General features: G+C 47.7%; 1 protein-coding gene across 2 annotated transcripts; it reads left to right on the top strand.

Moving 5' to 3' along the window:
* Window positions 1–2,067: 2,067 nt before the first annotated feature.
* On the top strand, window positions 2,068–24,471 carry Mxd1 (MAX dimerization protein 1). 2 transcript variants are annotated; one of them, XM_031382434.1, is made up of 6 exons: window positions 2,068–2,376; window positions 2,679–2,778; window positions 8,195–8,224; window positions 18,437–18,551; window positions 19,934–20,093; window positions 20,460–24,471. In XM_031382434.1, the coding sequence occupies exons 1-6, from the start codon at window positions 2,304–2,306 to the stop codon at window positions 20,663–20,665; spliced, it is 684 nt and encodes a 227-aa protein (XP_031238294.1). In that variant the 5' UTR covers window positions 2,068–2,303; the 3' UTR covers window positions 20,666–24,471. The 2 variants fall into 2 exon arrangements, with proteins under 2 accessions (XP_031238294.1, XP_031238293.1); XM_031382433.1 differs by having other exon boundaries at window positions 2,083–2,376; window positions 20,457–24,471.
* The last annotated feature ends 605 nt before the right edge of the window (window positions 24,472–25,076 follow it).

Raw genomic sequence — 25,076 nt, 5'->3', positions numbered from 1 at the left:
ATATGAGATGAGTTCAGCATTGGCAATGCTTCCACCCAGCTGGAGTCATGGGAGGGAGAGAGCGAGACTGTGGAACTAAGAGACTAGATAACCATGTCATACATTTGTGTCTCTCTATTTAAATACTCAGTCCCTAGTTTTATCTTGCATGCTGAAAAGTACCTTTCTTGTTCTATCATATGCAGCATTTGTATTAAACTATTGCCATAGAGCTAGGGCCCACGTACTTTAGAACTCTCATGTTTGTAATGCAAGGCCTACTTACCAGGTCATGCTTCCATAGTGACTGACCCCTTGTTTGGGTTGTAGGAGAGGACTGAGCTAGAGCATTCTTTGTTTTCTGCTTACTGCTTCACTACCAGTAGATGGCACCAGATACTCTTCCTAATGTCAAGTCCTAGTTGGTGTAAGCAATCCATTTCTTGCCACCAGAAAAGGAAATTGCCATATTTCTTAGTCTTACTCTCTGGTGTTTATGTAATTGGGTATTTTTGTTTGGAGTTGAATTTAGACTTGTTGGTGCTTAACTTAGTTGCTTTATTTATTCTTTCTGGCTTGGGTTTCAAACGCTGACCACCCTTTTAAAAAGAAATGTGTGGCTTTTCCGTTAGAGTGACTGTAGGGGTAGAATTATGATCCTGAAATAGGACTAGGTTGAAATAAATTATTGAGAGCAGAAAGAGAAAACTGAAAAGATGTCACATATTCACAGTAAACTTGGGAGGAAATATGAAAGTGTGAAACCCATGATGTTAAAAATAGCTGAAACAAAGCATTTTATGAATATTAAGTTGGTTACTTTAATAGTTGCATACTATACTTTAGTTTTTAATTTTATTTAACAAACAGCATACAATTTAAATTTAAAAATATTCCAAGTGGTTCTTTTCCCCATTCTCATTTCCAAGTTCCATGCCCTCATGAAAAACTGCCTTCAGTATGTGTGTCAGCATAGAGACCTTGATTGGATCCTTGGACGTGCCAGGCAACATTGCCTCACCAATAAACCCAAATCTGTTGTGCATTATGGCGGTTTGAATTTTGTTCTGTGGCTGTCTGCAGTTCTGTATACCTGCCATTTTGTTGTTGTCATTATTGTTGGGAGCGTTTTGTTTTGTGTTTGTATAACTAAGTCAGAGGATTGCCTGGGCAGTTGTGGATGATATTACAGGGTTCAGGTCTTTCCCCAAGCTAAGGGGAAACAAGAAAGTTACTTGTCTCTGAACCTCTTTCTTCTCTGAGCTAAGGAAGACTACCCTGGGGTTGTCCTGAGGGATGGGACTAACACTAATAAGTTTTATTTAAAAATACCCTACTCATTTCAATTTTCGTATTTCCTGCCTTTTAAATTGGATGTAGACATTGCTGTGTAGGTCTTGTGTAAGCTCTCATTTCGAAAATCGCGATGCTCAAGGATCTATGCTTACAGAGTGAGCTTTCCTGTGGGTGCCGGTGGAGCACACAGTTTGTGGCCTCGGGAGAGGCCTGCTCTGGAGTGTTTTCCTCTGGGATGGAAGGGATGGCCTCGGGTTCAGCCTACTCTCTATGCACCGGCTCACTCAGTGCGAGTGTAGTATATGGGAGCCGGCTGTTTCCTCCCAACCCCTGAGGTGGGAGCTAGGTGCCACCATCTGCTGAGGTCCACAGCTAGGCCTGAAGTAACCCCCCCTTCCCCCGGAGACAGTGGGCAACAGGTCGGCGGCCAGTGGGCGGGGAACCGCCCTGCCCTCCTGCCTTGTAGCCAATCAGCGGCCCGGGAGTGGGCCGCTGCTTGGGCAGAGCGGTGACGTCATCGTAGCCGGGAGGTTTCCGAAGATTAGGCCAATGAGGCGCGGGCGCAGTGGCGTTCCCTATACTGTACTTGCCCAATACCGGCAGAGCCCAAGGGGGCCCGGCTGTCGGCATAGAGCCAATGGGAGGCTGGCAGAAGCACGAGGCGGAGTTGCGAGTACTGCAGCCAATGGGGCATGGGGGGCGGAGCCCGGGCCTTGTCAAGTCCGGCCAACCAGCAAGAGAAGCGGGCTCCTGGGGCGGGGCCGTGGGCACTTCCCCAATCGCGGAAGGCCGGGGGCGGGCCGGGCCGCGGGCGGCCCAATGAGGCACGCCGCCGCCGCGGGCCTGTCAAGGGACGGGGCCGGGGGCGGGCGGCGGCGAGTCGGGATAAACACTCGGCGGTGGCGGCTGGGCTCCGGGCTCCGTGCTGTCCACACATCGCTGTCCCTCCTTGCTGGCCAGCGCGGCGGCTCCTCGGGGTTCCCGGCCGGTGGCCCGCGGGCACGGAGAGCCGGCCCGCCGGGTGCAGGATGGCGACAGCCGTCGGGATGAATATCCAGCTGCTGCTGGAGGCGGCCGACTACCTGGAGCGGCGGGAGAGAGGTGCACGGCGGGCTGCGGGCCGGGCGGGCGGCCGCTGGGGTGGTTGGGGCGCGGGCCGGCCGCGAGCGCCAACCCCCGGGCCCGCGCCCCAAAAGCCGAGCGCGGGGGGCGGCGAGCAGCTGGAACCTTCCACACCTGCTCCGAACCGAGGGCGTCCACGCCAGGAAAGAGCAGGCATTGTTCTCAGAATTCCGCCTGCCTGCGCCCGCCCGGTATCCCGGACTCCGACAGACAGACGGACGCGGGGACAGGGTGTCAGATGCTCTGGGCCCACTTATTAACGGGACCCCTCGGTTTTTTAGAAGCTGAACATGGGTATGCCTCCATGTTGCCATACAGTAGCAAGGACAGAGATGCCTTCAAACGGAGGAACAAGCCCAAGAAGAACAGCACCAGTAGCAGGTAACTGTTCAATGTTCCCCTTCTCTGTAGCTAAAATGACCAAGGTTGATTTTTAGTTGACTTACAGGATTCTAGCCCTACAGATACATTGAGGGTTCAGTAATGCGCACATGGTGCCAAGCAGCCCTCCTTTTTAAGTTGAGGAAACAGAGGAGAAAAGGAGAAGTATCTTACATTTAATTGTGTCTTTTTAAAGCAAAATTAATTCTACTTTTTACCCTCTGAACAAAGCAAAGCTCTGTGGAAGCTCCAAGTGGGACTAGCAGCAGGGTCACTCCTTTTGCCTGCTTTACAAGCAACAGTTTCGACAATTCCTTTAATTCAAAATGCGGCATGCTGTCAGTTGATTTTGCTTCTTATAGAGATCTTATAAATTAAGTATCTGGTCTGACACAGGTGGTAGAAATTTATATTTAACGTGTACATTAATTAACTGCAGAAGTTTGTCTGATAACCCAGTTGTGACCTCTCTTCTTGATGGCTGAGCCGAGTGATTGAGGTTAGAACCCACTTCTGTGAGAAGATACAGGTTACATTAAGATGTCAGCAAGCTGCAACCTTTTCCTGTTAGCCTCACAGATTACCTTATAGTCCTCAAAAGCTGTAAATTTCACCACAGTGTTTAGTTAATGGCTGGGAACTCACATCCCTGATCCACAATAACATTTCATCTCTGTCACTGTCCCTATGTCCCCCTCCTTGCTCTTAAAATACTAGTACTATCTGGGCATGATGATGCACATCTTTAATCCCAACTCTCAGGAACACTCAGGCAGGTGGATCTCAGCTTGGTCTACCTAGGAAATTCCATATGACCCTGTCTCAGAAAACAAAAACAAAACCACCAACAAGTTGGTAGGAGTCTGGATATCTAGGGCCATTCAATTATGTCTTTCATGCCTATCAACTAAAATAATTGACATTTTTATCAATTTAGATTGTAATCCATGCCCCTCGTGAATAACTTCCCACAAGCACTGTGTGTATAGCCTCTGTGGCTTAATACAGACCACTAAACCCCAGGGAGTTCCCACTCACGCCTGAGATTCACCCACCTTGTCCTTGGTTCACCCCATTCCTAGTCCTTAGTGTTGGGATCACAGAACTGAGCAGCACACTTGGCCACGCTCCTGACTAAGGCACCGGAAGGGTGGACCTGACCTGGTAATTACCTGGTGGGTTTTCCTTGTCCTCTCATCTAGCATAGCCTAGTGGTGGTAGTCAGCAGCACTGTACATGGGCACTGCAGCCTTGAAGGAGCATGTGCGCCCTGATGTGAATCAGACAGCGGCATCAGAAAGGGCTCTGCTGTCTTTGTAACAGAAGGACTTCAAAGGCTTGGTGTGTTGTTGGTTGTCTCTGTACTAGTGCATCCCACCTTTGACTTTATTATTACCACTCTTGAGTTGGGAGGAATTGTCGGCCTTACCAGTCTTAGGCTCTAATACCTTAACACTAGTTTTTCCTGCTTTATAGGAAGGTTGCTAAGAGGGTGCTGAGGAATGGGGAGTAGAAAGTCATTGCTGAAATGACTTGGTCCCAGAAAATAATTAAAAGATCATGAGAGCTAAAAATGCTAGTCTTGGCTCTAGTTCCTGAGTTTTAGAAAAGCTGTAAACCCTTCTCTAACAGGGTTGCTTCCCATTCTTAGAGACAGGTCTGTGGAAGCTGCCCATGCACTTCCTTCCCAACCATGAATGGGTGTGATGATGTCGGTGGAGTAAGGGTCCCTCAGAGTCCAGGATTAAGGTCTGAGCAGGTAGTTTTATGTAGGTATGATCTCTCCCATGGCTGTTGGCACATCCCTCACCTGAGGAGGAGAGCACCATCGGAGATTAGCTATGTGTCCTTCACAATCAGCCTTCTGCCCAGGGCCACAAAATCGTAAATGTGAAGTGAGAAGGCCAGGGAGACACTGCTAGTTGACAGAACTCTTGGAAAAGTAACATGTTCATATTCTGGCTAAAATGTTATGTTCTTTGCTTGTCTGAGGGAATACTTTGCTTTGAACAAGAAAAAATAAGATTCACCCATGATACCAAACTTCTTGGGAGCAGAAATGCAGTTTGTTTTAAAACTGCTTGGAAAGAAAGAGAAAGACAGAAAAGCATAATGAATGTCAGTTGCTTTGCAGTCCAGATAACGACTGGATTAGGAAGATAGGTTCTTTCTTTCAGTTTTTAAGATCACTTAGTTATTATTTAGAATTCAAATTGAGAGCTTTGTTTTTCTTGGTTTTCTTTGCTGTTGTTTTTAAAGAAAAGCATCTCAGGGCACAAGCTGTACCCCAGTGTAGAGTGCTTGTCTAGCATGTGCGGGGCCTGGGATTCAATCCCCACACTAAAGACCGAACAAAAAAGGCAAAAGTCTTGTGTATTGACCATGGCTACCCCCCAATTCCTGGGTTCCAACAACCTTCCTGTGTCGGCTTCTTTAAGTGTTAAGTGGTTGGAACTGTGTACACATGTCTCTGCCTGTGCTCTGTTTTAGAAATACATTTTGTTAACATGAGTAAAACAGGCTCTGCCACTGATGTGAAAGAGGAAGTCGGGGACTTGGCCACTGCACTATTTTATAAGGAGTGCCTGTGACACTGACCTAACATGAGGAGCCTTTTTGACGTAGGCGCATTTGACTGAGTTATCGTTTTTTATTAGGGTTTGCTGCTCTAGGATAAGATTGACCTTATTGGCCATCCAGAGTTTCCGTGTCCTCAGTGAATGCATGGAAAATGGTCTGACACAGGACGATATCTATGCATTCACCCATGCCTTAATTAAAACCCCAGTGCTCACCCCTCAGTGGGGGTGGCTGCCTCTTATTAATGACTAACTCAGTTTCAGCAAGCCTCAAAAGCACGCTTCACTTACACCTGTTCAACGGCCGTCCCCCTTTAAAAGGCACCACATGTTTGACACTCTTAAGTAATCAATAAAACCTGTCATTTATAAAACTTGGGTTAAAAATTGGAAAGAGTTATGCTTTCTATAGGATTTGTAGATAAAGTCTGTCTTGGGGATTCAGCATTTTTTAAATAGAGATAAAAATTGTCAGTTTTTCTGTCTGTAGCTCTTCAAAGAATCCAGAAAGTGTTGACAGAAGTGCCCTGGGTGCTTGTTCTGCTCCCAGCCTTCCACGTCAGGGGTGGTGCTCTTCTGCAGTTAACAGGAAAGTCTTAACCACTTTTATCCATTTAAAAAAAACAACAACAACAACAACAACCCTGTCAGACTTTGAACTTAGAATTCCCAGTTAAAGGTAAAGTACCACGTGTTTAAAGCCATGTGTTTGATTCGTCCCTGCCTTCCCATGAAGGATGTAAACCAGAAGACTGATGAGAGAGCCTAGTGAACCAATCAAAGACTGGTTTGGTTTGGAGGTCCTAGAGACAAAGCTTAAAGCCAGCACTGTTTCCCCATGTGTCTTTCCTCGTGAACAGACCTCTTAGAAGAAAAGGTTGTCTTTATTACATTTTTTTTTGTATGTATGTATGTAGGCGCACGTGCCATGGCCTGCTTGGGGATATCAGAGGACAACTCTTGGGAGTTGGTTCTCTCCCTCCACCAGGTGGGTCCTGGGTATCAAACTCAGGTCATCAGGCTTTGTGGCAAGCACCTTTATCTGCTGAACCTAGAAGAGAAATTTTAGTGCTGGGCTAGAAGTTCCCTGTTTTGAAAACAACCCTCTGCCCCAACACAGGCACAGACTCTCCCTGATCTCTGCTGAGGGAACTTAGCTGTGGTGCCAGTGCTGCCATCCATAGCTGAGCACTTGCCATGGCTGCCCTGAGGCTTTGCCTCCTGGGTCACAGAAGTCACAGCCAGAGCCAGAGCTTCCAGAGAATTCACATTCAGCCCTTTCCCAAAGTTGGAAAGTGAGGCTCCCTCACATTGGTGCCTCATCGTGGAGAAGCTACTTTCAGATGTAGGAATCGTGTCGACTCCCATGATTATGGAAACCTTTCCATGAACTCCAAAGCAAGGCCTGGTCCTCAGGATCAGCCGTGAACACTAGTGTAGACCAGGCTGGCCTCAAATTCAGAAATCCACCTGCCTCTGCCTCCCAAGTGCTAGGATTAAAAGTGTGCGCCACCGCTGCCCGGCTAATGGTGGGTTTCTAACCCAGCATACCTTTCGCTGTTCCCTCATTGATCCATGCTTCTTTACTAGATTACTGGCAATTATTTGTATTCCCATTTAACAGAGGGGTTAACCAAGGATGAGCTAGTACAATTATTTCATCTACAGTACCAGAGAGGAGAAAGCTAGACGTTTTTCATCTCAACTCGTGCTTTTACCAGATGCTGCCTTCGTGTTGAGTTTGCAAACCCCAGCTTCTCCTCACTGCTGTGAGGCAGCAGCATCTTTCTGGAGGTTGTGCATGAGGCATTTAATTCAGGGAGGTGAAGGGGGGGATTTATTTTACCAGTTAAAATAGGAGGTTATAACCAGACAGCATCATGTGTTAGTGGCTGCTGCCCCTGGGAGGTAGGATGGGGGTATGGTGCACCCCATGACTTTACAGATAACCTGAGGAAAGCTTCGTGGTGTTATGCAACTCCAGTGCACATCAAACTGTACAAGTGCGTTTTGTAAGTGACCCTCTTCCTCTTTGCAAAGGGCAGCATGCCTCTGAATAAGTCCCTAGAGTTCCTTGTGTCTGTATTTATTTTATCTGTTGATGAATATGAGTGTTCTGCATGCATGTATATCATGTGCATCTTGTATAGAGCTGGTGCCTACAGAGATTAAAAGAGAGAGTCAGACCCACTGGAGAACTGGAGTCACAGACGTTGTGAACTGCTGTGGAGGTGATAGGAATAGAACCCTGGAACTTAGTCACTGAGCCATCTCTCACACCCTGGAGCTATAGTTTAGACACTTTGAGTCATCTGACTCCCCAAGTGGACTCCTTTAGAAAAACCCAGGGAATCCCAATCCCCCATCCCTAACCCACCCCTGCTTATCTACCTTCTCTTACCAACTCAGACATGGGAGCACATCTCTCTGACCACCAGTCTAGCCAAACAGAGCTCCAGGTTCATTGAGAAACCTCTATCTCAGAAAATAAAGTGGAAAGCACACTCATGCATTCACACGCATGGATGCACATTCACACGCAAGTTCAGTTAGGTTGGTGTTGAAGTCACTTTTCTCTTTTTTTCTGTTTTTGTTTTTGGTTTTGTTTTGTTTTGTTTGTTTTTTTTTGGGGGGGGGGACAGGGTTTCTCTGTATACCCCTGACTGTCCTGGAACTTACTCTGTAGACTAGGCTAAACTCAGAAATCCGCCTACCTCTGCCTCCCAAGTGCTGGGATTAAAGGTGACCACCCAGCTTGAAATCACTGTTTAAGCATGAATAATTGATTTTTTTTTTTGAAAGACAAAAGTAATCTTATTTTCTTGCTCCTTTTTCAGATCAACTCACAATGAGATGGAGAAGAACAGGTGAGTGGGGGACCTTGGAGGAGGTGCTCTGGGAGTCTGGGGACCTTGGAGGAGGAGCTCTGGGAGCCTGGGGACCTTGGAGGAGGAGCTCTGGGAGTCTGGGGACCTTGGAGGAGGTGCTCTGGGAGTCTGGGGACCTTGGAGGAGGTGCTCTGGGAGTCTGGGGACCTTGGAGGAGATGCTCAGGGAGTCTGGGGACCTTGGAGAAGATGCTCAGGGAGTCTGGGGACCTTGGAGGAGGTGCTCTAGGAGTTTCACCCATATTTCTCATCACATTTTCAATCCTCCCACCCTCACCCCCATTCCCAATGGAGACTCCTGAGTTAAAAATTGACTCAGGCCCTCTAACCAGTGGTGCCCATGCATCACCTGGCAGATGAAGCGCTTGCTTCCCCTCCCTTCCCCACCCCCAGGGAATACCTTCAGATGACTCCCACAGACAATAAGGTGTGCACACTTGGGTTCTCTCTGCAGCCCTGCCTTAGTTACATGTATAGGAATATGTGCAGTGTGCACATGCCTATACATCTGCAGTTACCGTGAGTGAGGAGTCTCAGTTCAGGCAGCTGTGCATGTGGGAAGTAGGGAAGGTGGTGAGCAGAGGTCTGGGTGCTGTCTGGGGCTGGAGGGGGGGGCCTGCTACCCATACCTCACCTTGCCCTGAGCACAGCTGACTCTCCTGGACGGCTCCTGCTCCTGACATAACCCTTTAGTTTCCAGATCAACTTGTCTGTCCTTCAGTAACATTGCCTCGTGGTTCTCGGCTCTGCTGTACTTTAGGGCTTACTGGCAAGACTTTTAGTTATTTTTTTTAAAATATCTTAGATGCATTATACATATATGTGTGTGTGTGTTTTGGGGCAGAGAACAGCTGTTTATTTCTACTGAGTCTATAAAACAAAATTTTAATGGGAAAAATGTAAATGTACAAAAGTAAATCAAATGCAGCGGAGTCCTGTGTGTCTGTCCATCCTGCCACCTTATGATCAACACTGTGCCAGGGTCCTACACTCCAGTCACAGCTGTCCTTCTCCATGGAGGACTTAAAGCTTATTTCCCAGCTCCAGTAAAGACATTTTTTGTTTGTTTGTTTGGTTGGTTTTGGTTTTGGTTTTTTGAGACAGGGTTTCTCTGTATAGCCCTGGCTGTCCTAGAACTTGCTCTGTAGACCAGGCTGGCCTTGAACTTACACAGATCTGCCTGCTTCTGCCTCCAGAGGAATTAAAGGCATACATAGCTATAGCAGGCAGTAAAGACTTCTTTAAAGGAAAAAAAAAAGAAATCAAAAAGTAAATGTAACTACAGGCCTCTACGATGCTGTAATTCTTTGAGGAGCTTTAAAACAAACAGTGCCCCAGCCCTAGTGTATCTTATTAGCTCTGGGTTGAGGCTCTGCACTAGAACCCTTCAGAAGCTCCCCAGGTGACTCTCACGTATAGCTGGGTTGAGACCATGGAACCAACTCATTCTGAGCATCCATCCACTTGAAATGCAGGCCACCCACCCAGAGGGAGGGCTTCTCAATGCCTGTGTGAACAGAAAGGTCTACTGTGATGGTTGGTGGTCCTGCTTCCCCCAAACCCTCTTAAAGATCCTGACTCTGAAGGTCAGGTCAGAATTGTGTTTTAAGTTTCACCCAAGAAAAGACAGACCAGACCCTTACCATGCAGGCAGGAACTGGAAAGAAAATCAAACAACAGCTCTATTCCCTTGCAGGATTTCCAGTGAGTGTGGCATTGTGTGGGCCTTCTCACCTGTTCATTGCTCCAGGACTGTGGCTGGCTGTTAAAGTCAGGCACACATAGTAACTAGGAATTCAGAATGCTCTCTGGGTAGAAGGTGGTAACTGTGGCCTCTCTTCTTCATTCTTAGGGTCTCTCTTGTGTCTGCCTCAAGTTCTTCTTTCAGACTTTTTGTCGGCATTTATTTGTATTATCCAGTTTCAGCCCCAAATTTTAGGCCAGTGCTCCTTGGTGGAGTGAATGTCTGGCATGCACTGCCTTGGGTTCTATCCCAGCACTGCAAAGGAAAAATAGATTGCATCCTTCGAGCAAAGACTCCCAGGTCTCCCGTTATTTTATGCCTTTTTCCTCTGTGAGAGTGCTACACAAAGAGTGTGTGTGTGTGTGTGTGTGTGTGTGTGTGTGTGTGTGTGTGTGTGTGAAAGAGAGAGAGACAGAGACAAAAAGGCAGAGAAAGAGAGTGAGTCTGTGTGTCTGGTGTGCATGCAAGAGTGCATGGGTGGGTGGTGGTGATTGTTTTAAATAGTTCAGGGATGTTTAGGTTTTGCTTACTATGGTCCAAGACCTGAGCCCTGTGTGGGATACTAGACAAATTTACATTTGGGTATGAAACCAGCCAGACCCGTGACACAGAAGTGACAAATCTGTATAAGGAGAAGGACTCAGAAACACCTTGTTAGTCCATAAAGGGCTGCTGCTGTTGCATGCGAAGGGCCATGGAGACAGAGTCCCAGAAGGTGACTTGAAGTCATCATTGGTGGCATAGACCACAGACAGTTCCCATCTGCCCTTCGTCTTGCTTGAGGTGGGGAGTTGTTTCTACTTTCCTCCTTCCTGTTCCTTTTGGAATTGGGTCTTGCAGAGTCCTGAAAAGTCTTTGCCTGGTTTAGAGTATGTGGTCCAAAAGGGAAGGAAGTAAGGCCTCCATCGCTTAATTTAGCCAAACCTTGCTTACTGCAGTCCAGGGAAAGAGGATACTGGTTTTTGGCCCTTTTCTGTCTCCCTTGTTGGCCTGCTTGATTTAAGAAATTCTTGAGTTGGGGTTCAGTAGCTACTCTTGTACCTGGCCTTGGTAGCCCTTAAGAAGAAAACCACCCCACTGGCCCCTCATAGTACACTTGAGCCTCTTTTCCCCTTCCCCCCTTTTTTGAGACAGAGTTACACACATCTCAGGCTGGCTTCACACTTCCTTTATAGCCCAGGATGACCTTGAATTTCTGATCCTCCTGCTGGGGCACTGAGATTACAGGAGTACACAGCCACACCCAGTTTATGCCATGCTGGGCTCAATCAAACCCAGCAATCACCCGACATGAGTTAAACACTGCCCACTCCACATAGCTACATATAAAAAGATTGTGAGGGCTCTTGCTACGCACACTTGTCTACTCCAGTCACATCCAAAATATTGGGGATAAAATCCTGATAAAGGATAAGAGGCAATAAGACCCCAAAAGGGGTTCTGTGCCTCCTGGATTTCAGACCAATTGCTGGTATCTCCTAACTCAGACGTTCCAGATTAGTCTTTCCAGTCGTCAACAAGGCCTCATAATTAGGCATAAAGGTACTCCAAGAAATGATTTGCAAATGGTTAAGATTGGGCATTGTCTCCTGGCCGACACAATGTTTCCAACTATCCTAGTTTAATGTTTTGCATACTAGAGAGTAATTGAAGGGCTTCCCTCACTCTAGGACATTAGCTAAAAGTGTTAGGTTGGGACCCTCTACCTGCCTCCAGCAAGAACCAGAGAATTAGCATAAGAATACCTCAACTGGGAGGGCTCCACCCCTCTTCCTCCTGCTTCACACCTAGCTACCAGACTCTGCTGACCTTGGTGTGGGGGTCCCTTGCCTACTTGACTTCAGTCTAGCAGAAGGACTGGGAGAAGAAGAAAGACTTGGACTCGCAGAAGGACTAGCACTAGAACTTAGATGGGCTAGGACTCAGATTCATGTATCTCTCACAGTCCCCCCGGGCCCAAGTGCTCTGGGCCAGGGGGATACAACAGCAGTTCAGAGGAGATAGCTGCTGCTTTAGACCCAGTATGTTTCAGGTAGCCTCAGATGTACCTCAACTATTGAGCTGCCAGATTTACCATCTCTTTTTTGCAATGACTGTAAAAGTCTGATGCCATTTCTAAGAAATACATTTAGATCTTATACTTCATGTGTCGTCTCTGCCGTCATTTCTTCACCTACGCCTTGTCGACCTGACTAGGACCCCCGTTTCTCCTGTGGGTTGAGGGAGGCCCAGATCGCTTGGCCCGCGGCAGGCTCTCAAAGTAAAAGCAACCCAAAAAGAAATTCTAAGGTGGGATTTTCCCCCTTTGGTATTGCAGAGTTGAATACGCCTAGACTTTGTGGCACCTTAGACATTCAGAACAAGCCTTTAACCCCAGGTTGGGGTGCAACAGTTAAATACCTGGTGTCTACAAGAAAAGAGCAAGATGTGTAGAATGGAGACAGTGTTTGTTGAGTACCTACAGTTCCACAGGATCAAGGACATGCATTAACAGCACATCTGTCATGTGACTAGCATTTCCCCATAAGGCTTACACAATTCTTGCAAAAAGTGTGCAGGGTTTGTGTAGTTTTGGATGCTATTGGTTCTTGTAGTTAACAAGTTGAAACACAGGAATCCTTTCCGTCTCTCATTGTGTGCCATGTGTTGGTTCTGCTCTCTTGTCTGGGAACGACTTTGGGGTCGGAGCATTTCAGGAAGCCCTGTGGTCACGGAGATGCTGACCCAGCAGCCATGGTGAACGGGTCTGGAATCAGTGCCGCAGCAGGCACCTGTCCAAGGACACTTCTAGCATCTTCAGTAGCAGACACCATGCTTTCTGGAATGATACGGATTCAGTATCTTCTAACCTAGTGACTAAAGGTTTGTGTGTGTGCTCTGTTGAAATTTGCAGCCTTGGTCTGTGGTCTGTGCTATATTTTCAGTTTGTCCAAAAGGATTTCAATGGTGCCTGGCCTGGCGTGAGAAACTTTTCTAGTAGTTTCCTTAGAGAATGTTCTGATGATTGTAGGTCCCTAGAACTGTTTCCTGGGTTTCTGACTTTTCAAATGGCTAGACTCTTTCTATTGAAAGGGTCAGGCATAGAGTATACAGGACCAGGGCCTGGTGTGCACTGGACCAGGGTGTGGTGTGCACTGTGCCTGGGTGTGGTATGCACTCGGCCTGGGTGTGGTGTGCACTTGGCCTGGGTGTGGTGTGCACTGGGCCAGGGTGTTTTTTACACAGGGCCCTGGGTGTGCTGTGCACTGGACCTGGGTGTGCTGTGCACTGGACCTGGGTATGGTAAATACCGGACTGGGGTGTGGTATGTATCGGGCCTCCGTGTGGTGTGCACAGGGCCACTATCACTACTTCTGTCCACCCTTAACCACATTCAGAGAAGTCATCCATCCACCACAGGCATTGATGTGCAGATGTAGGCTCTGCTGATGGTATGCTGAAGTCCAGGGCCACTAGAACCATCTTCCACACTTAACCTATGGAGTGGGTGCCATCTGCCTTTGGAGGCTGGGAGGAGAGACCTATGTTGTTTGCTTATCCAACTTCCAGCCCTCCTGCCTGGGGCTCTATGGGCACCCTTTGACTTCATTGCCAGAATTAGTAGTCTCAGAGTGAGGTAAACCTAGCAGGTCCTCATTAAAGTATATTTTATATTAAAATCAAACCCTGGAAAGGATATACTAAGGGGGCATAGCTACATATTTTTTATTTTTTTAAACAATCCGTTGTCTTCCACATGGAGCTGAGGCACGGTTGTTTCTGCACCACTAGCTATGTGTGCCACCTTTGTTTCTACAAGATTTTTCCGCATGGTGATGAGGATTCTTCCAGGGCTTCGGTCAAATTAGTGATACATCACTACAGCACTTGATCAAGACATCACTGTAGAAGAAAAGGAGGGAATATCCCTCCCCCTAAAGCATGATGTCCAGTCCTCACATTCTCTTTTATTCACAGGCTTTGTTCTCAACACAAAACCAGTTGAGACCTTTACTCACTCTCAAGAAGGCTTTGATTCCTTGGTAAGACTTGGTTCTTCTGACCTCAAACTGTACAGCTTATGTACACCTAGTGATCCTGAAGGGGTCTGTGCTATTTAAGTAAGCCTGTGCACACACCCTGTCATGGTAAGAAAGAAAATAACTAAAGGTCTACCCTCTCCTCTTTGGATAGAAATCATAGACACCTTCTAATGAAAACACCAGTCCTAAGTGAGGCCAAGTACATCATGCCTTATTGAAGGAGGGCCTGGGCTCCCACGGGTGCCACAGCCTTAAGTACTCCATCAGCTGGACACGCACAGTTTGATCTCTGGGGTCCAGCCCTTGAGGAGAAACAGAAACCTTGGTGTCTTTTTATTTTTAGTAGTAAACTAGGCACATAGAAAGTTTAGTGTATGTGTGACCCAGTTAGAGAGGAAAGCAGATTATCAGAGGCTGCATGCAGGGAGCTCCGGAGAGCCTGTGGGTGAGGAAGAGGGCAAAGGAAAGCCATTCAGGAGCGTTGAGTGGGTACTGATCTGAGTGGGTACTGATCTGAAATGTCTCTGAGGCAGGGACTCGCTCTTCTCCAGCATCACCCCAGTATCTAGGAGAAAAGAAGTACTATAGTCCCCTGAGAAACACTTGATGGAATCAAGGGTGGAAGGATCAAGCATTTGCCATATGGTGTCCACCCCTTGCTCACATGTCTGACCCTTGACCAGCAAGTGCTCAGCATGTTGTAGGGTTCATATTTAAAAATCAGGCCCTACAAAAGATAAAGGTATTAACAAGCGCACAGGAGCTTGACAGCTTCTAAGTCCAGAAGCTCAGGGTGGGCACTGGAGTCTGAAGCTCCTGCCTGCAGTGTTAGTCTTCACAATGAAGTTGTTCCTGGGTAGACAGATCACTAGCATGTGAGGCACTGCTAGCTCTGGGCTCATTTCTCTCTCACTTGGCAATTTGGTTTCCCATCCTTCATGCCTGAGGGAAGTTGAGCAAAACTAACAGCACCACTGCATGTGAGCATGCTTTACATTTAGACCTTTAATCTGTTGAGTTTGTTTTGATGGTGGCCACTCCCAGGCCAGGTCCTACCCGCTCACCCCAGGGTCTGCAGCATTGTCTTTTGTCTGCTGAATTCAGCTCTCCTTAATGCCAGTGCTGTCTTTAATCACTGCAGCTTTCTAACAGTTCAGTATCTGTGTAGTGAGCTCCTCCTCTTTTTCCAAAATGCTGGCCGTCTCACACACGTAATCTTCTAGATGAAGTTTAGGCGAATTTTCCAACATGAAAACTGTTGGGATTTTGTTTTTGTGGACTTGTATTAAATTTGAAGCATGCTGGCATTCTTGCTTTGAGGGGTCATCGCCAGGAATGTGCAGATTTTTTCCATTCACTCAGATTTTCCTGTCCTTCAGCAATATTTGATAGTTTTCTTCCCATGAGTCCTCCCCAAGTTGTTTTAATTTCACTCCTAACTATGGCACCGTTTCTCTTGCTTTGGGAGGAGTTGTAAGCTCTCTGAGTGTATGTGCCAGTGCGTCGAGGTCTGAGTCCACCTTTTGCTTTGTGAAGGCCTTGTGGGGCGGGGGGAGTACTTCAGAATACCAGAGCCTGTAGCCTGCAAAGTGAGGCACATGCCTCCCTCCTGACCTGGATCCTGCTGCCACATGAGACACATGACCTCAGAGGGACCTCTCGTTACCCTCACTAGCTTATAAATGCTTTGTTCATATTTTCCTTTCACATAAGCGATATCTGTATTTCCACAGAAGACTTAGCGTGTTTACTAGATGTTTCAAGGACACAAGCTGTCCATTCTCTCCGAGTGTTTTATCGGTCACCCCTGGCTGGTGAGGACCCTGAGCTTGCTGGTGCTTGAGAAGAAGACTGAAGCAGTGTTTGTGGGTATCTGCTGGCCTTGTGTAAGGATACAATGTATCAGACACTCAGTTCCCAGTATCTCAGAGGCTCCCTATGGTCCGCTCTGTCCCACATTCTATAGATAAGCAAACTGAGGCCAAGGAGTTGGGAAGCTTGTTCCAAGTCACATGGGAAGTTAGTTGCAGAGCAACCTCCACCCTGCCCTGTTCTGCTAATGTGAAGTTCCTTACCAATTGAATGGTGAAAGTAATAAAAGCCTGGGTGCTTGCTGACCAAGTGGGGCTGATAAGTGTGGACTGCCAGTTATAGACCACTGATGAAAGCAACACTGTGAGTGCAGGGCCAGTGGCAGCGGTGCCATTGGCAGCATGGCTTATCCAGCTGCTGTTATACCCAAGCCTTTTGTCTATACCCGACAGTTACAGCACTCCTCTGCAAGAGGGGCGTGCAGCTGTCCAAGTTTATTACCTAGGTTCAAGGCAGAGTGGTACTGTTAGACACAGCTGAAGGGGCAACAGGAGCCAGTGTTTAACACCACTTTCTCCTGCTGGAACAGGAGCTAAAGGCCACTCTTGGTAACAGAAGACTGTCTAACGTGGCAGTAAGATGGCCAAGGGGGACAGTGACAGGAATGACCACATCACAGGAGGACAGTAAGACAAACTTGTCCTCTGTAGTCTTTTCTGATAGTGAACAGGCTGATAAGCATCTCTATATAATTAATTAGTCTGTAAACTTTAGAGAGGTTAGTGCAAATCAGTCAAGTAACCATATAGTCACTAGTTGTATTTTTTCATATTTTTTCCTCTTTAGATTTTTAAAATATGTGCCTATGTGTGGGTATGTGCATGTAAGTGCAGTTGTGTGTGGAGACTGGAGGCATCAGATTCTACTGGTTGTAAGTTGTCCATCGTGGGTGCTGAGAACCAAATCCTGGTCCTCTGGAAGAGTAAGCACTTTGAACCACTGAGCTGCCTCCAGCCCTCATGGCATCTTTTTAATATTAGTTTTCTAGTATGTGACTTGGCCAGTTTCACTGTAGCATTTTCATACACATGCACTGACTGTATCTTGTTTCTGCTCTTGCAGTATTTTGACAGCATGATTGGTACACGTAGGTTCTGCTCTTCCTGATCACAGTGTTATTGAGTCTTTGTTGTGGGCTCATCCACAGGGCAGGACTTGACAGCCAGCATCCAGGCCTTTCCATTTGCCAGCTCAGGATGATGTGCTCCCTAGGCTCAGAGGCCCTCGGGGCTGAATGAGGTCCAAGCCACATTTCCCAGTGCTGCCCCAGGAGGCCCTGCACTGTTCCCCCGAGGCTGGAGGCACTCTGCCTAGCTGGCTGTGTGTGGGAATGGGCATTGCCCAAGGCCAGGCTCTGTGTGAATGGAATGAGATGGACTGTCTTCAAGAAGCTTAAAGTCCACTGGAACAGCTGATGCAGTCATCCGTGCGCGTAGTGCGTGAGTTAGCAGCAGCTCAGCTTCCCAAAGAGTTTGAGAGACAGACACACTCTGTAGGGAAGCCCAGAAATGAGGCTTCCTTGTGGCTCAGGAGGGCTTTAAGGAGGTGGCAGACCTACACAGGAGCCCTCAGAGTTGCCTATTTCTCATAGCCCTGGGATTTTCAGTGAAGTATGAAGTCCAAAGTTGTGGGGATTCTTATGCTTCTGGTCATGCTGTGACACAGGATCTGTATGTGGGTGTGGTCCCTCCTCATCAGCCTTTGTCCAGCACACTTAAGATGAAAGAGGGGCCCTCTCAGTCATTTGTTAGCATGGCCTGTGATCAATGTGTTCCATATGTGAAATATATATATTCGTTAGAATAATAGGAGATTTGTACAGTCAAAAAACCCAAACTTAAAACCAAAAGTTTTTCAGTAAAAGTGTCCCTCCCTGCTTTCCTTATGTGCCTGCTCGCCTGCCTGCCTTCTCTTCCAGCCACTGCCACTAGTTTTTGATGAATTGTTGAAGACTCATGTCCACAGAAGCACATGCATGTGGATTCTTGCTTCCCTGCCATGTCCATGCAGATGGTATACTCAGCTCAAGTCACTGCCAGAGAGCACGGGCTCAAGCTTTTTCAGATTGCATAGTCTTCTCCTCTGTGACTATACCTTAACATATTTGACCAGTTCCCAGCAGTAGTTGTTTGGGTTGCGTGTGTGTGTGTGTGTGTGTGTGTGTCTATACACACACATATATACATACATACACCTACCTCAGAATAACTCCAAACTTATAAATTCTGTGCACAGCAATGATAAAATGATATATATTCAATGACTTAGAAAGAGAAATACAAGTTGAGGACTTTTCTCGGGGCATGTCATCTTCTGATTCAGGAGTACCTGACTTTAAAAAGTCCCTAATAGAGCAGATTTTATTTATACCTATGCCCCCAGAATTACAAATGGAATCCCTAGAAGCCCCAAGTTCTGCTTCTCACTGGGTTCAGCACAGGCGCCTGACCTTCCACACTGTCGTTGCTGGCTCCAGCCTTTGCTGATCAGGCAGTCATACACTTCAAAACCTGTTGTGGGAGTCTCAAGTGCTGCTATGATCCTGTTTTCACAGGCGTGCTCATCTCCGCCTGTGCCTAGAGAAGCTAAAGGGATTGGTACCGCTGGGCCCTGAGTCAAGCCGACACACCACCCTGAGTTTGCTGACAAAAGCCAAATTGCACATAAAGGTAGGTGCCTTCACCTGCTGCCCTGCCCCTTCTGGCCTAGCAAGGGTGTCTTGAGCCTCAGTGAGGAACAGATAGACGAAAAAAGATGGCCTCGGGGCTCCTCCCATCTGCCTCCCAAAACCCAGGTAAAGGGTCCAGTCAGAAATTCAGACCCTGGTACCTCTAGCCACTGGCATCCCCACCATCACCAGAACCTAAGCATTTCACAGCCTGACCTGCCCCTATTTGCACCCACCACTGTCTACCGAAGGAGAATCCAGTCTCCTACATGCTGTATAACACACACATGCGCACACACACACACATCTGCTGTGCCCTGGGAAGCAAACCCGTTGTTGATCAGTTATTCTAAAGGCTTCAGGGGCTTGGGACAAACTGTCATCAGGTCTCTCCTGCTCCTGCAGCTGCATGGCAGGGTACGCTGCCTACTGTAGCCCCCTCCATTCCTGTCTTGTTGTGTTCTAGAGGCAGGGTGTTATACCTGCTGTTCCTTCCATGGTACCTTGCCCCCACTTCTTTATGGCTAGCCTTCCCTCATGCTGCAGATCTCTGCACAGGGCTCCCAGTGCCAGAAGTCTCTGCTGGCCTTTCCTGTCATGGGAGCCCTGACTCACTGACTGACATGGGCCACGTCTATCAGTGTCATATGTGGTGGCTGAGTGCTTCCAGAATTGTAATGTTGCTCCATAGGGGAACCAGGTCTTTGTACACACATGTGTCCAAGCACCTCCTGATGTCTCTCTGTGCTGACTCTGTGTACACTACTGAGCCAGCATCACTATTCTGCTATAGCTTGGTTAGACAAATACCAGTTTATTAACAGTTAGCAGCCTGCATATAGGCAGCCCTGGGAGAGCCTCAGTTGGAAGCAAAAAAGCTACAATTAAACACTCTCATTAATTATCTGCCAGACACAAGGAGCTGGGGGCAGATTTGCAAGAATGTCATCTGTGGAATCTCGCATCCCGATGCTGCTGGACGGTTCCAAGTCAGGGCTCTAAGATGGATCTGACACTGCTAACATCAGGGGTTAATCAGGGTTTTCATGACATGAAACTTACTTTGTAATTGAGACTGTGCTGGGATAAACCTCTTTTTAAATAAGTGTTTTGTAGCTCATGTGCCATGTGGCTTTCAGTTCTGAGAGGTGTTCAGATGGTTGCTGAAACTGTCGAATTCTCCCTGCATCTCCATGACAGGCCAGCCCCATAGTGCATGGCAACTGGCCAGCCAACTCCTGCTCTAGGAGAGATGCTTGGCAAGGGACACACCACCTGCCTCCCAGGGGTGCACAGCGCAGTTTCCTGTTGTTGAGGCAGGTGCAGGCTCTTTGCTTGTGTAGAACACCCATTGGCTCCAACAACCACCCCTTTGCCTTGCAGAAACTTGAAGATTGTGACAGAAAAGCTGTCCACCAAATAGACCAACTTCAGCGGGAGCAGCGGCACCTGAAGCGGCGGCTGGAGAAGCTGGGTGCTGAGAGGACTCGGATGGACAGCGTGGGCTCTGTGGTGTCCTCAGAGCGCTCCGACTCGGACAGGGGTGAGTCACACCTACCAGAGGGACTTCAGCCAACAGAGCCAACCCCAGAGCAGATAAGTTAGGGCTCATAGGGGCTGTCGAGATGGCTTGGTGGATGAAGGTACCTGCAACTAAGCCTGAGTTGGAACCCCGAGAGTAACGGTGGAAGTGAAAACCAACTCCTAAAAGTGGTTCTCTAGCCTCCACCTGTGCACATACACACGAAATAAAAATGCAGTAAAAACTGTAAAGAGACAGGGCTTAGGCCTTCGGGAGCTCAGCAGCGGGGCTGGTGTAGCCTCTCCTCCCCAAGAGTTAGGCAGCTATGCCCAGGAGGGATGAGGGAGCTCTGAGGTACACTGAGGGCTGTGTCTCATCCTGCAGAAGAGCTGGACGTGGACGTGGACGTGGACGTGGATGTGGATGTGGAGAGCACGGACTACCTCAATGGGGACCTGGGCTGGAGCAGCAGCGTGAGTGACTCGGACGAGAGAGGCAGCATGCAGAGCCTGGGCAGTGATGAGGGCTACTCCAGTGCCAGTGTCAAAAGAGCCAAGCTCCAGGACGGGCACAAGGCAGGCCTCGGGCTATAGGAGAGGGCCCATCCATCCTCTCCACCTCACCTGGTTAGGTAGTGTACCATACCTGTCCAGACGCCCTTGCACGCAAACCTCATGTACCACCTTGACCAATATCAGCTCTGTCCACTTTGCAGAAAGCACATAGGGTTGTGGTCTTGAGTGCAGTCAGTAGCTTCTCTGTCCATCCATGTCGACGCTGAGAGACTGTACATTCCAGTCAATTCAAAGCACCCAAGAATCCTTAGCCCAAGCAAGTGTCGCCTCTCAGCAGCCCCCTGTGCACTGTCCTGCAGCTGACGAGATCTTTCTTAGTTTTCTGGCTCACGATGGTACTCGCCCAGGAGAGAAGTTCAAGCTTTGTCTGGCACATAGGAAACCGCAGCAGACAAACTTCTCAAAGGGAACTCAGTCTCAGAAACCCCAAGGGAAGCTTTGAAAGCAAAGCCGAAGAGCACTGAGAAGCCAGGAGCATCTCCAGCAAGCCCTGCTGCAGCCAGCCACAGTGCTGAGGTGGCCCTGCTTCAGAGCAGGCCCTCAGCAGCTCAGGAGAACAGTGTGCCCCCATGTGCTGTGTCTCAAGGCACCCCCGTGCCCCGAGTTTGTTGATGCTACTTGTCTCTGGAACATTGTCCTACCTCAGAGATAGACGAGATCTCCTTGTCCACATGACGAAAGTGACTGCGTCTTTGTCCCCTTCCACCCGCATCCCTGTCGGATTCCCAGCAATAACTGAGTTTTGGCACTGGCTGAGCTAGTAGCCACTATCTGTGAGAGAAAGAAGCCACAATTCTTCTCTGTGGCAAGTGAGCAGGAGGGTTCCCATGTCACCAGAACCCTCCTGCTAAGTTATTTTTGAACATATCTGGAAGTTTCCTTCTGGAGACTTGCAGGTCTGTGGCTTAAAAGGATGATTTTTCCCCTTGTGGCATTTTTATTTAAGGTAAACCAGAGCACATGTGTACATAAGACACACAACACCTATAAATACTATTTATTCATTTTATATAAACTAATGTAATGCAATATAAATTCTTATGACTGCTTTTATAGATGTTCTAGAAACTTTGTACGTAGCTGTCTACAAAATTAATCCATTTCCCTGAATATTTTTGCATTCCTATTTTGAGGTCTAAATGTGTTCAGCCTCTGGTGGGTCTTTTTCACTGAATCTGAACCATCTGTAAAGGCTGCGGCCGAGCCTGTGTCACCAGGGAATGGGACAGTCCTGAAATCCACAGGTGTCACTAAGGGCTCCACAGCTGACTCCAGCAGCAGGCAGCTACACAGTCACACATCCCCTCCTCAAGTCCAAACTTACCCTGGCAGAGAGCAGCCCCAGCCACACAAGGTCACTGTGGACATCTGTGTTCCTTGATGGTCCCAAAGTCCTGCTTTGGCTTTTTTTTTTTTTTTTTTTTAACTTGTTGGAGTGTTTTCCAAATACCAGCTGAAAATTAGCACAGAAACACAGCTTAGATGCCATTTGTGTTTGTAAAGCCCCTTCCAGAGCCTAACAGTGCAGGTGTGCAGAGAGCTGGCAGGCCTGGCTCTAGATAGAGCTGTGCCTGGAGGGCCCTTGGGATCCCTACCTGCTAGACCTCAAGAGCATCGTGTCTGTTCACTGTACCCAAAGCCATCGGAAAGTCAGGACCACGGGAGGACGCTGTGGGCTGCCCAGGGGGAGGGAGCAAACCTGTACACATATTTATTTCACTTAGAAGGTGTCTGAGAGATGCCGCCATTCTCTGTGCTTTCATTGTTGCGCCTTTGAATTAAACTGCTTTTTTATTTTTTAATTTTTTTTGTCTTTCGGTTGAAATATGAAGTGTACTGTCCCCACATAAAACAGTGATTATTTGACCTTCATCCTGTTTGTCTGGTCCTTGCATAGGTGTGTGGTAGATCTCTGTATTCTTAGAGCACTTGACAGGCTAACTGCCAAGGGCAGGCCTGACTCTGGAAGCTGGACTGAGTCACTGTGGTAGGCAGGCTTTTCTCTGACCAAAACTGTAGCTTTTGGGGTCCTGCAGGCCTTGCCCAGGGCAGCTAATTCCCACCCGGTCTCTCCTTCACTCATCACCAGCACAGTCTGCCAAGAGCGAGGCTCAAGAGTGTTTTTTATTTGCTTAAACAAAAGGAAAAACCTTTCTATTAAAGTTGTTGGGAGGGGGGGTGAGGGAGACACAGGTATGAACCCCGGCCATTAAGACTCTGACATTGTATAAGACTAGAAGTGTGTCAATCAGTGAAGCACGTGCATACTTGTATATAAAAGTTCCTTCTGAAACCAAAATCTCAACTGTACTCTAACGACACTGTCGCAATACAAGTGGGAACACAGGAGCTTGCTGTCAGCTTCATTCCATGCTGCAGGGAAATGTTTGCACCATCCGGAACACACAGAGCTGGCTTTGGATGTCCGCCTGCACCCAGCAAGGTCTCTGACTTTCTTTTGCTAACCAGGTATCTTGAAATCAGTAGCAACTACCAGTGCCTCTGCCCTGGAAGAACTGGTGCTGGCTTGGTGAGACTATTGCGGGTCTTGAATAGGACCTAGGTTTTCCCTCTTGACCCAAGGCTAGAACTTCTCCAGCTGGGATCCCTGAGTTGGGCAGGCCCAACCCTACAGTGGCTGCTGGAGTAGTTTTATTGTTTGTTTTTAAAGTAGCATTTTCATCTACCCCAAGGGTTTTCTTGGGTTTCCTGTGGCCCTTCTCCCCATCTTTGATGTGGCCAAGGGTATTTGGGGTCTAAGAACACAGGAGATGGCATATGATACTCAAAACCTTCTAGCAATATCTTGGGGACTTGACGATGAGTTTTGTGGACTTTCTCCCTCTTGCCTTCTTCCCTGTCCCTTCAAGAGAGAACTTATTTTTTGAAGAGCATATATAGACACATTAAGGTTTTATACCATGCTGTATTGGCAGGAATACCACTTTTATTGTGGTCTGTAATTTATCACCCACATCCTGCTTTCTGTTTCTTCCCTGGCTGCAGTGTTTTGTCTCCCTGCTTTACCATCCCCGTGTGTGTCCTGCTATTCTCTGTGTCTCTTTGGTATTTCAGTGGCTGCTACTCCTGACTTAGTGCTTTCTGGGAGACGCCGGCCCAGCGCCTTTTGCCTTGTGCTGGCCTCTCTCACGCTGTGTGCCCAGAGTGCTGTAGTCTGCAGCATGGTTTGTTTTCAAAGATCCTGGGTTGAGGTGGTGTGAAATGTGGTCCATCAATACTTCTAATACTTTTCTTTAACTGTGGTCTTCTAAAAGAAATAATTGATTGGCACCATTAGATTCCGCTTATGGATGGCCAAAGAAATTGAGTGTTTAGCATATCTCAAAATCAAACAGTGAGATATGCTAACAAACAGAATCAATCAGGAAGGCGCTCTGTGCTGAGATGTACCTGGATTTCTTCCTTTGGGTTCTTACTCTGTCTAGGAGGGCAGTGGGGTGAAGAGGGCATTCTTCGTTTTAGCTTTGATCTAAAAACCAAGCTTGCCTCCACCACTGCCCCTAGAATCGGTGCTCTGGTATGCTGCTGTGAGTGGCTAGTCTGGGGGACCGCCTTTCTAAAGGGAAGCAGCCGGCCTTCACAGGAGAGCCGCAGGTGAAGAGTGGGAAGCTTGTTTCCAGATGTTTCTTTATGTAAATATGGTGCCAATGTAAACCTCTGCTGGGACTGTGGAGAATGGTGCTGGGGGGGAGGGGGCTGCAGTAAGCACATGTGTTTTTAGAAGCCATCATGATTTAGAGACTCCTTGCTGTGTGTAAAGTTATATGTCCATCCATTAACAAATAAATTATTTCATTATTAAACATTTGTCTTTCTGTGTCCCACTTCTCAGACTCCACGAGAAGGGCTGAGTTGATGAAATTTCTTGTTTCTTTTAATTTCATGGCAAGTTCACTCTGGGATTCTGTGGTGATGACTTTGAAAGTGTCACCATATAGCGCGCTCTCTCTCCCTCCCTCCCTCTCTCCTTCCCTTCCTCCCTCCTCCCTCATTTCTCTCCTCTCTTCTCCCTCCTCTCTCCTCTCTTTCTGATATTTTGAGAATATATACCCCAAGCTGCCCTTAGATTTGCCAAGTAGTCTAGAATAGGGCTGGAAAGATGGCTCAGTGGTTAGGAGCTCTGCTCCTCTTCCAGAAGACCCAGGTTCAATTCCCAAGCACCCACATGGTGGCTTATAATCATCTATCACTCCAGTCCCAGAGCATCCAACATCCTCTTTGACCTCAGTGGACAGCCAGACGTGTCTGTGCATCTGATGCACCTACATGCAGACAGAACACCCATACATGCTAAAGTAATTAATTAGAAAAAAAAAAATGACCTTGGATTCATGATCCCCTGGCCTCAACCTCCCAAGTGCTGGAGTGACAGACTCGTATTACCACACCCAGTTCAGTGAGTCATTTG

This window comes from Mastomys coucha, unplaced genomic scaffold (genome assembly GCF_008632895.1).
Source record: "Mastomys coucha isolate ucsf_1 unplaced genomic scaffold, UCSF_Mcou_1 pScaffold20, whole genome shotgun sequence".
NCBI classification, from domain to species: Eukaryota; Metazoa; Chordata; class Mammalia; order Rodentia; family Muridae; genus Mastomys; species Mastomys coucha.
This window is presented reverse-complemented; position numbering and strand designations above follow the sequence as displayed.

What these genes read in the sequence shown, in the direction of transcription:
- Mxd1 (XM_031382433.1), top strand. Translation starts at nt 2,304, where the DNA reads ATGGCGACAGCCGTCGGGATGAATATCCAGCTGCTGCTGGAGGCGGCC. An exon ending in AAGAACAGCACCAGTAGCAG is followed by an intron (nt 2,779 to 8,194) that starts GTAACTGTTCAA and finishes CTCCTTTTTCAG; the next exon opens with ATCAACTCACAATGAGATGG. An exon ending in AAGCCAAATTGCACATAAAG is followed by an intron (nt 18,552 to 19,933) that starts GTAGGTGCCTTC and finishes TTTGCCTTGCAG; the next exon opens with AAACTTGAAGATTGTGACAG.